General features: G+C 31.2%; 1 protein-coding gene across 5 annotated transcripts in view; it reads right to left on the bottom strand.

Annotated features, from left to right (window-relative positions):
• Positions 1-12,863, bottom strand: part of LOC116773460 (multiple C2 and transmembrane domain-containing protein) — a 67,299-nt gene that overhangs the window by 29,070 nt on the left and 25,366 nt on the right. Inside the window, exons 1-2 of one of the 5 annotated variants that reach the window (XM_061528812.1) lie at positions 8,281-8,428; positions 4,468-4,648 (exon numbers count right to left, since the gene is read on the bottom strand). The exons of 3 other annotated variants lie outside the window; for them this stretch is intronic. In XM_061528812.1, the coding sequence (XP_061384796.1) occupies positions 4,468-4,585 (118 nt within the window). In that variant the 5' untranslated portion in view covers positions 4,586-4,648; positions 8,281-8,428. Of the gene's footprint in view, positions 1-4,467; positions 4,875-8,280; positions 8,429-12,863 lie in introns of those variants that run through there. One more of the 5 variants, XM_061528813.1, reaches the window with a different exon arrangement.

A 12,863-nucleotide genomic window follows, 5' to 3' on the forward strand; every position in this document is an offset into this window, starting at 1 on the left:
AGTTTTTTAAACAATATACGTAGCGATATTCAAGTAGATAAGCAAACTTTAATCACGAGACTATTAGTAACTTTATATGAAAATTTATTTAACGTTAATTACAACCACGCTAACTTAAATCATAAAAATACTACCGCTATTTGTTGTTAACGACACATTTAACGTCAGAATTGGTCTTGGATATTAAATAAAGCTAATCAAATCTGCATTACCTTTAAGAAATCCGCTTTACAGTCTTAAAATCTTTATTCCAGTATTGTCATTGTCGTAATTCATCAGATAAATATAACAGGAACTGTCGACCGCTGTTCCCATTGATGAAACGAATTGTAATTAAATTTCCAATCAACAATAATATGTTCTCATAATTAAAATCAAATCAACCGTTAATCTCTGATTGAAGATACGTTCAGGCGGAAGTTCTATCAAGCCTAGAACACAATTAGTACAACAAAATATGGATGAAGCGACCTACTTTTACCCAAAAAATTTCTTTTATTTATACGTGAGGAGCTCAAGGGAGTAGAACACTTTCCGCGTAGCCTGGATACATAATAATGTATGTGTTACGATTGTATGTAATAAACATGTTTTGTTATATGTTAGAATCAAGTTACTTTTATTATTTTACTTGATAAGAATATGTGAACAATATTATTTTTATCTTTTAATCTTTTATCTTTTCGCTCTTTAATTAATTAGGTCGTGTTAATTCAGTTACGTATCCTTTTAAATTCTTTTTGAACGTAACTGTTTATCTTTGATGTTGTTTATATTAATTTAATGTAAATATTTCATACATAGCAAATGTTTTCCAAGATACAGGATGGATCCATTTTCATTTTCCCGGGAAACCATTCGGCGTAACAACCTTCGGGAATAATTTAACTGTTTACATTACGTTCAATCTTCTTAATGTATGTCTGTATGTTCGTTTGTAACGGATAATTTTAAAAGAATAAGAAAAAAATTATCTGTTTATCGAGCTAAAGAGATACAGGAAATATATATTAAAATGGAATTGCTTGAAAAATATCAATTTTGTCTGACTTTCGTCATACGTTTCGTAAAAAAAAGGCATATATATATATATATATATTTGATATTTTATTTAATAGTCGAACATATTTACATAACTTCATTTACGACAGTTGTATATCTAATAAAGGAATACATTTTAATATTTTTATTTGTATACAGCAATAGCGGGAAGGGGAAATAGCGTTTACAGCGCGCCTTTAGAAACATGACATATTCAATTTTCATGTAACGTTTACTTGCTAAAATTAAGGCCTTAATAAGGCTTTATAAAACACGCGAGGACACTCCTCAAACAATGAAAATTACAGTAATGACTTATGTTCTAATGTACTATTAAAATAAAAAGGATGTACAAAAACTCATTAAATTTAACGATTATACTAGCATACGTTAGACAATCGAATAATAATAGGTATAAAAGGCTTACTATTTTGTAAACTCTCTTACTCTTATAATGGTGGTCCGATATTAACCAAACATAGCTAAAAACCTCAAAGAAATGAGCTTTCAAGGGAAAAAAACCTCATCGAAATCGGTAAATCCATTTGGGAGATATGATGCCACAGACAGAGACACGCATACACACATCGACGTCCGTCTCATAACAACCCTATTTTTGCGTCGGGGTTCAAAAATAATCAAGGCTTAAGAACATTTAAAAAAGGGTGTCTCAGTTATTTTATAAAAGTGAAACTTGGTCCGAAGATTGTTTTTTTTTATATCAAAATACAAAAGTTTGCTAACAGAGTTGAATTAAATTAAAATTCCTATAATATGTTTAAACGAAACTGATATTTTTCGGATTACTAGACGTATACTCGCGACAGTCTTAGATCTCATTACACAATAATATGTGTTTGTTTTTCACTGTTTTATACGAAAAGGACTTTTTGATAGAATTTACATTATTATTATATATCAGGATATCATCTTTAATTCATCCCGAAAACTGCTCTTACTACGGGAACTCACGAGTCAAGATGTTTTTCTTAGAGTCACGTGACATGCTACTAATGTCTGGCGGATCGTTACCATGTGTATATTTTAAGTACACATTTGTATCTGTATTAAGCCAATGGATTGGTCCACACGGACTAATTCACGGCTGAATGTTAGTTTTAGTATGAATGACTATAAAATTCACCCCACCACTTATTTATTTATCGTTATCCGTAAAAATTATTCTGAGTGCTTCAGAGTTTGAGCATTAACGATTAAGGGAGAGTTTGAAGCGGGCGCTACATAAATTTTAAGTCATTTTTGGATGTTCAAGACATCCGGAACTTTTTCAAGGTTTTCTTTCTGTCGTTTGGAAACACGAATACAAAGATGCATTGTGAAGTAGACGGGTTTCTTTGTTTAAGCATCTCAGAGGCTTTATTAGAATATCAGTGGCAATAACTTCCGTGAATTTTTTTATAAATTGTATGTTTGAAACATATTAAGTGCATTATAACTATACGACGTAAATGACCAAACCCGAGGGATATCACGTGTGGTCTTATAAGAATATAATACTAGCATCATAAGCAGAAAGGTCCTGTAATGAATTTGCAAATCATTTGCATAAAGAAGGTAGAGCGAAGCAATAAGATAGATGATGGAATTCATTAAGATTGAAAAGAAAGAAAATATAAAACGCCGTCTTGTGGCGCGTCAGATCCGGCAATAGATAGGGGGTTTATTGGCGAGGTCCATGCAACGAAGGAATTCAAAAAGTCCGATAATATTCTGAATATGTTATTAGAACCCAGAAAAGAAACAAGAATATCAAATCCACAGCATTGTGCGCTTAGTCTGAGGTAGCATGGGCTGAGTAAACTGTTTTTGATTGATAAAATATAGAATTAACGTAAGTTATTAAAAACGGGTAACGCTTAGTCTGACGAAGCGGACTTAGAATAAGTAATATTCCTTATATTTTATTTGAAATTATCTAGATACTCCAAAAACATAGTTGCCTACTCAATATTCGACCGACTTAGTTTTCACATTACGTATTTACAAAATCTTTCTCATGTCAGTAGACACAGATAAAATTATTGAAAAACATAAATCATGTACATAAATTATACCTTAGAATACATACATATTGGGGACCAACAGAGACTTGTAATGTGAAAGATCGATTTACAAACAAGTAACAAATGTTAACTGACAAACGAATTGATAACAACACGTATGGGTATTATAATTGTACCTATATTTAATATTATCTTAGATTTTCTCGTATACATATTTAAATGAAGTTTAGTTTTTCGGATACTACGTCTTTTTTACAACCTACTAAAAGACTACTCTCGAGTCTCTACAACCTACTAAAGGAGGGGCCTGTCCAGAACTCATTTCAATTTATTCTTCGAAGGAAGCCCTAGTAGGTTATTTTCAAATTTGGTTAGGTAGAAAGAGGAACTTGGACGATGGAGGCGAGCGTTTAACGCGCGCTAGAAGTTTGAAGTTTGAAATATTTTTATTATAACTCATATTTTACCTCAAAATTCATTCATTTAAGAAATTCTCGACGAAGTATCATTGTATAATTTGACAATTTTCGAAACAATCCAAGACGAAAGCTCTCAGTATTCCATGGATTCACTGTGGGGTGCATGGTCCATCGCGTTGCAGGGAGAGGAGCTTCAACAGTGCCTGGGACTTGCGACCCAGGTGTAGGTTCAAGGGGCCCCTATCTAGCGCGCGTTAAACGCTCACATGTACTGTCCAAGCTCCTCTTTCTACTTAACCAAATTTGAAAATATAGTTATCTCGATATGTTGCAATCTATTTTACTTTTTATTGATAATGTATTTGATGGAAACATGTCTTCGTGCATCAGATTATAAATTAAAAAAAAAATCTGTTTCTGAACAATTTTCATATCTATTCAAGACAATTTTGTTACATATTTTTTTATTTTCTATCTGAGTTTCGTATAATTGTTAATTTTCATCGACAATACCTTTAGTTTGAATTCAAAAAATATAATATGAGTAAATAGGAAAGCTTGTGTACAAATATGAAGTATGTGATGTGATGTTTTTTCACGTTAAATCATACAACAGATTTTGATAAAACTTTTAAGTAATGTAGATTAAACATCAGATATTTATCCTGGAATTCTCTTTAATTAAGGCGGGATCAAGGGTAAGCATCTGTACATTTCATGACGTGTATATATGACGTCATCTGACAGACTATGGATGTCACTGCAGGTAGTCCCAGGAAAAAATTAATTCATTAAAAAAATACTTTTCTATTAAGAAATCCTGCTAAAGGAGTGAAAACACAATGTCTAAGTGCTTAGTATTACTTTGTGTCCTCAGTTTAATCTAAATATTCATGGTTTTTAGGAACTCCATACATAAATCCTCGACAAACAACTGTACGAATATGTATCTATCTCGCTTAGATATTAAAAAATAATCTCACCGTCTCTCTTCCGAAACAGGCGCATTATCCGCCACCTCCTCACAGTCGTCTTAATCTTCTTCATCAGAACACACTCTATAACAGTACTCAGTATTCTCCGACGCCATATTGAACACATCTACCACAAAGTCTTTCATCGCACTATCACTTATTTTCATTAAAATTATTTGTAATTATCGAACTATGTCCATTTGGAAAACAAAAAATAAAATTCCACTCACGAAATAGAAAGTCTACGTATGTATTTATTTTCATACAAAAATGAATCTATCCAAATGAGATAACGATATATATTTTTTCATATTTATTTTCCGATTTATTCAAAACAAACGAACTATCAATCAGTTTGAGAAACTTTAATATCTTATATATTGTAATGTTTTTTAAGAATATAGTGAATGTGAGCATATCAGTGAACTTATTCGAACACTTTTAACACACACACACACACACAAATACACACACACACACTGTACTATACGTGTTAGTAACTTAACTGTCCGAATATAATCTAAAACATCCTGTATAACTTGATAAAGCCCAAGGTTGAAGCCTACATGACAGATTGACATTTTAATCAAAATGTTCATTACATTGATGACTTGTTTAGTAATTACTTTTTAAAACTAAGTTAAAATAAATATAAAATACTAAGAAAATAATTACGTTACACACAAGAAATGTATAGTCTTTATGTGAAAGTGTTTTTCGAAAATATTTCGCATACAAAATAATGAAGAAGTTTTTGTCACCGAAAACTCTTTAACCTTTTTTTAGGTACTTATTTATTATAATGATTTCCTTGAAGACGTATAATGTAGGCACTTTATAAAGCTGTTCCAAATTTAAATTCTTTATCACTGACAAACATGTTATATGTACGGGTACATAAGTGTGTAGTGTGTTTGAAGCCTATGGAGACGTCACATAGACAAAGCACACGCAATGTCTGCTAACAAAAAGTAGTGTAATGACGCTTTTAATATTATAACACGCGAGGACACTCCTCCAACAACGATGATTACGGTCGTGACAGTGAATATAACGGTTTTTTTTTTAATTTTATTGAAAGTTTATCAGCAATTTACATTTAGACACAAAAAAAAAATCATAATGTATTTCTATTCAAATGGTCACAATACGTTACAAAATAAAAATTCCGTTTAAAAACATTTTAATTAAAAAACAAAAAAAAAAAAATTACATTTACCTAGGTAATGGATTAAAATTAGAGCTATGTATTGAAATATTGCATGACATCAATGTTTAAATAATTATTATATGCCTTAAATGCTATTCCTCTTATTTCAACTGTGTACATTTTGTTTATTATTTTGTCTCATATAATGAGGGGCATTAAAGGAGAGATATACAATTTTTAAAATTTACTTTATAATAATTTATAACGTATAATTTCTTGATATATCTTAAAATAGTAATAATTTTGAATAGACATATAGTTTTTAGTGATAATGATAAAAAATTTACAAAAAAAAATTGTTTTAAATAATAAAGTAATCAATATATAATCTTCCCGTATGTATGTTTAAGTACGGATAAAAATCTAAATGTCTTCGTGAAAAGCTAAAGATTTCAGCAGATTTTTTAATATAAGACATCTTATAAAATAAATATGCATATTCGTCGAGATGATAACATATTTAAAATAAAACATTATAATAAAATGTAAAAGTATCACTGAAGGTTCCACTGAAGCGATTCAAAACAATTTTTCTATATAATATAAATTTCCCACATAAATTACATCCTCATATGTAATCATTGTTAGATAAGTAAATGATTTATGGCATAAAATTGAAGACCTTTGCCAGGATGGAAGTGAGATATGAATAAAAAAATATATATGCGGAAAAAAAAACGATAAAAAATATCTGACAGCTAAAACAATAACAATATTTTATCCGTATTAATTGCAAGTATGTATGCATATCTTTATTTGGTTTCCTTATACGGTTTAAAACTACCCAAGTAATTTTTACGTTACTAACATGACAAAACATAATTTCAAATCGACATCACACAGCTAAAAATATAGTTTTATATTTATATACAAAGAGTAGTAAAAATCAGAGGAAGCTTTAAAACAAAAATAAACATGGAATAATTTGTGAGTAAATATTTAATAATCAAAAATATAACATGTAAATCTCGCAAATACATAATGTATTTAGATAAAAATACATTTATCACAATTGAGACATAACGCAACGAACTGTCAAAGTTTCATGAAATAATTCGTCCAATTAAAAGAACGACTGCTATGTGGAGCTGGTGATTGGTTGATTCAAAGGAATTTGAATATAGAACGTATAAATATTAATAGATTTTTACGTTCGGATGCTAAGAGATAATTATTTAGTTATACGTACATTATTTTAGTAATTAACTATATAGATAAATTAAATGAATCGATTAGGTATGAAAGAAATTGTATATTTAAGAATAAATTAATATTTTTTTTTATTTATACTGTCCTGTGATTTACATATACTAAGTAAATGAAACTGATGTTTAAAATTTGGATAGCAAAGGACAGCAAAACGTCTTCGTTAGTCATTTATTTGGCCGATTTCCTTATTACATATTAAGTAATTAAAAATAAATATTATTGAGACATTTTACCAAATATAGTAAATATATCTATCTGGCTTTTTGAATACAACGTGAATAATTAAAGTTTCAATACATTATTTACTTTGTTGAGAGCTAAAACTTGCTTGAATTTAATTTTCGTACACCGTTTCAAAGTTGTTATAACATTTGCATAAGAACTTCGTAAATATATTTTATACATCTCTGAAATTTCCGTTTTCCATATTTTAATATAATTTCCGTTCATTCATGTACAATACGAAGTTTTAAATTTAGAATTTAATATAAATTTGTATTTTATTTCAAGAAGAGAACTAACTGCATTTCTGTAACACTCGGAATTACTGTCAAGATAGCTAAAGACGTAACTTATTTTATTACTAGACGGTTAAAATGATATTAAATTTTAAATTATCTGGTGTATATTCAACGTTATTACGAATATTTTTAATAGACTCTGAATAAAATTGCTAATTTTATAAATGCCAAATATTTATTACATACCATGTGAGAACCGAATACGTTTGGATTTGACATTTTATGATATTATAAAAACCTGTGATTTAATCTCAAAAATAGAGTAGAGTCAACCCTAAATATACGAAATATGTTTGAAATACACGTAAATTATATATGCAAATACCTTATAAGTTAACGTATAGCACGTACTTAGACATAGCAGGGTTAAATATGTTATTAAAGGGTTACCAAATGTGATTGTCGACAAGTTAAATGCTTTAAGTAATTATGTTTCAATATTAATTAAATATATACACTATTATCTAAACCGGAAGTGATTGTTTTGAACTCTAAGTATTGTCATATAAAAGAATATTTTAGAATTATATTGTTATAACGTTAAATAAAAAGAAATTTGTTTTTATTGATATAAAATTCACATTTAAACTCGAAATATGTACATTTTTATTATTATAGATTAAATAAAAATCTTAAAATAAATATTTTTTATATATTAAAAAAAAAAAATAGTAATTTAAATTAATACACTATATTTGAATCACTGCACTTGACACTGCATCCATATCTGTATGCAAAATCCGTAACATCATGACCACAGATGAAATAAAAAATATTTTTTAGGATCTCCTTAAAACGAAATATTAATTATTTTATTATATAAATTAATTAAAATATAAAAACCGAGAAAATGTCACGAAATAATTAATGCAAGAAATATACGTTTCACTTGCAGCTAAATGTCATTAGTAACAAAATAACACAAAATTAACATGTATTATATATATGGCATAGTTCTGAAACAAAAGAAATTAATTGATAGAAACGCGCGAATAATATTATATTTTACTAAACACGTCTTCTCCGTACGGAGGCTGCAACTAGACTGGCTCAGGGGGGGAAATAGTGACATCGTTATATCTCCACAGAGAGTAAAAACAACATAACAATAAAACGTATATTATCTGTATTTATGAAGAATAAAAGACTGTAACACAAAATTAATTATATATTTTTATGTAATTTTATGGATATGGACGAAATAAAGCCAACATTTTAATTTATTTATTGATTATATTCATTTATTTTGTTTCCTTCATAACTATTTCTCTCATGTCTGTATTAATTTCGTATTTTATATGCTTTATCTCTATCTGTTTTTACGAAATCTTAAATATACTGCGGTTACATAACTGTCACGTCGAATTGTGCTCATTTGAGTGATGCCATTTCAGAAATCTCAACAAAGATTTTTTTTTAATTTTTTAAACGAAAGCCTGTATCTATTTTTTTTTACATTACCTTATAAAAATATCCAATTATAACAAAAAAAAAAATCCATTACAATAATTTGTTCGAATTAGACTTAAAAAATTCAGAGATATAATGCTTATGTAATATTTAAATGTATTTTTTTATTATTTTCATTCGTTCAATACATGAACCCATTCAGTTCGCTCCCCGTTATCGCAGACGGTCGTTAACTAGTATTGATCGGTGTAACCGGCTACTTTATCATTCACCTATTCCCGTTCAATCATTCAATTCTGGTCGGGAATTTTACATGACAAATTGACAAATAAAGAAGCCTTTTGTGTTCATCCATTGAGTGAAGCGAAATCGATTTAAAAACCAATCGAATTGTGAATGAATGATGCATTGAAGGGAATTGAATTGAATGAAGAAAGTGAATGGTTTTAAGTTTCGCGGTATAAAGGCATTTTGAAAATGGAACTTAAAAAAATAGTATTTTACTTTTTCTTGTTATTGTTGTAAGACAGTGAGACTGTCATATATTTTTTGTATTGTGAATAAGTTATATAGATACGTAGATGGTGAGATAGAGATATAGATATACATAGATATTATTATATAAAAATACATGTACATCATTACATGCTGATACATAAGAGGCTTAACCTTTTTAAGCTAAAACTGTTTTAAATTTTCATTTGTATACATTTCTTGCATAAACAATTAAATTAAATGCTAACACTTTTTTTTTCACTTTTTGTATTGCTTCTGGGTGAATTAAAATTTTAAGCACATTCGTCTGCGTATTAACGTCAATTTACGAGTGAAAAACATCAAAATGTTAGTTTCATAGTTTGACTATGTAAACTCGTATTAAAAGCGTTCCGTATTATTCTTCTATGTGTTTGTAATTATCTCCACCAACGCTACATTACTGCTGTCAACTAATTTAACCCCAATTATATAAATCAAAATTAAACTTCTACGTCACATAATAAATAATTTAAATTATGAGAAATTCAATAAAAATTTTTACGACATATGTTTAATTTAATTGTATATTATAGGAAAAACAAAATGTTGTAATGTGATAAAGGAAAAGTCTGTTTTGTATGACCGAACTTTTATTATATGTACAGGGTGGACTACAAGTTTGCTTTAGTTCGTGATAGCCGTCTCGATCAATGTTTAAGAGCCGAGATATCTCAGTTCCGTAAAACGTATGTATTATAAAAGCTAATAAATAAATTTGAAAATATTATCTTATCTTGAAATCTAGAAATCAATTGTAGAGACAAACTTGCAAAGGTACATTTTTGAACAGCTGCAAATAAATAAATCTTAGTCTAAGTAATAAGGAAATATATTTACGTTAATAAGCTAGTTAGTAACATTATATTTTGAGTACAAAGTAACTGCCGTCTCTCGGATAATGTGAACAGAGCTCGATATGATCGTTTTGAAAACGGTCCATTGAATAGCTCACTTACTCACTCACGAATTCACTCACTCACCCACATCAATGAAGAAGAATTCAATTATAAAGAAAAAACAAAAGAAGAATCATTAATTCTAATCCGATACATTGTTTTATTAAATATTATTGATTAATATAAAATATATTTCTATATAATATTTTTGTTTTATTTAATAAAGCCTTAAATCTTTTTTTTTTATGACGCAGGAAAACTCTTTTTACGAGCCGTCCAGCCGGCCTTGGTGGGGGCAAGGGGGAGTGTGAGACTCGGCCTGGGCAGGCCCCTACTCATTAAAACCACTGCGTAAGCCATTGGCCGCTATGTCAGTGTACCTCGGATCTGTCAGCGACAGGGCACACCAGTGACTGGCTGGTCCTGGCAAACACCGAACTTACTGCCTCGGAGAAGGGGGGCGATCCCGGCAATAAGGATCGCCCGACGACGCCCTGCTTTCAGAGGAGCCGGGTTACCAGCCCGGAGTGCAGGGGTGCTATTGAAGGCGTTGAAATTGCCTCCGACGCACCCCTGTACGTCGTCTGCGGATGGAGGGTGCATCAGCTGCAGTCTCCCTTTCCCGCTCACATGCCTCCTTCGTGGACATGACCGTCTCACAGAAAGAGGACACCGCCAGCCAGAACTTGTTACTCTCGAGCATCTTCTCCGCGATGATCGAAAGCGATGAGTCTACTCCGCTGAGAGCCGCCACAAGGTCTTGGCGTTGCGCAGCCCATTACGGGCACACCTCGAGGGTATGCTGGGCTGAGTCCACCGCGGCACCGCACTCGTGGCCTCTCCTGGCCGTTTTCGTCCGACACAAGTAATCACCGAAGCAACCATGTCCGGTAAAGACCTGCGTCAGACGGAAATGAGGGGTTTGCGTTTCCGCCTCATCCAACGCTCTAGGACCGAGTGCAGCGCTGCCGTTGTACGTTTACCGTACGGCTGCTTCACGAAGTCTCTCCCCCACTTCCGCATCAAGCGCACCTCCCCCTGCCTCTCGCCTGAACCTGGGTTCTTGCCGAGGGCCCTCCTACCGGAGACGTACGTGAACACCTAGGCGCGAACCGACGCCACGAGATCCCAAGGCGGGTCGCCGGCAAGGGCAGTCGCTGCGGCCCAGGAGACCGTACGGTATCCCCTAATCATCCTCACCGCGGATGCCCTTTGCGCTGATCGCAGTAGGTCCTTGATCCCGCGGCTTATCGGGCGATCAGCCCAAATAGGACCACCGTTAGTGGCTATCCTCCGACAGACCCCAGAGTATAGCCGCCTGCAAGCTGCGTTGGGTCCTCCGAGGTTCGGAAGGGATTTCCCCAGCGCACCTGCCGTCCTCACGACCTTCGGCCCCAGTTTGACAAAGCCTTAAACCTAGTTTAATATTAACCACACTATTTACGTTATACTTAAGTTTTGTTTGATATATTAATCTTTGTAACTGGTTAGTGGTCAAAATTGTAATCATTTTAGTATGAATTAACGTCACTAAATTGAGCCTTATCTTCTCACAAAGGAAATCTTCGACGGAATTCAATAATCGTTGGTCGGAATCTATTTGGGTTGTGAACCTTATAAGACAAACCATATCAATACATATCGGACAGATTGATTCGAAAGGATATTGTTTGTACAACATACGAAATATATATACATATATATATATATAGTGTATATTCCAACTGCAACTACTTAAGTAAATTCTAAAAATTTTAGGAATACTCAGTGAAAAATATATTCTTATTTTCCCCATATTACATTAAGTTAAATCGACGCTAAGTCAAGCGCTTAACGCTGAAGAGAAATTTATATGATAGTTTAAATATTGAGTTATTCTGATATTAAATGCTGAAATGCAGAGGTGAGTTTTAAATAATGTATTATATAATATGTTCTTGTATAGCTTTAAATTAGTCATAACAACATCTCGTTTCATTCGTCACATCTATAATTTTACTAAAAAGGAATATAATTTACTGAAATTATAAATATTTTATTGTTTTTTTTTAATACGAGAAGTATTCGATTATTATATTTACTATTATTTTTATGCATTAACGTATATTTCAATACATTGACTTTAAAATCTTAAATATTTCTGTACAATAAGTATGCTTAAATTTTACATATCAAAATGCTGTCACTTAAACTAGATGAACTGAATAAATTGATATTATGCAACGAGATATAACGATGTTCACTCTAAATATACAGTATTGAAATATATATATATATATATATATAACATAATGCTAATATATACTTAAATATATGGAACCTTAACGATTGTATGATTATTGTATTGTTCTTAACTTTGTATGTAATTAGTTCATAACTGTATATACTCATATAACACTAGATTTTACCCCGACTTTGTTCCTGATATTAACTTAGTTATTTATGTTAATGAAATTGAACTTAAAGGCGAATGGGAGAAAGAATAAAATGACATAGGATAAGTCAAAAGTAATCGTGATGTGTATGACTGTAGAAAATGTTATCTGTTATGATTCAATGATATATGAACATATGCTAGACATTTGTCTGCTTACTCTAAGTGACATACGAAGCGTTTTTCGT

Source organism: Danaus plexippus (assembly GCF_018135715.1).
Source record: "Danaus plexippus chromosome 22 unlocalized genomic scaffold, MEX_DaPlex mxdp_33, whole genome shotgun sequence".
Lineage (NCBI taxonomy): Eukaryota > Metazoa > Arthropoda > Insecta > Lepidoptera > Nymphalidae > Danaus > Danaus plexippus.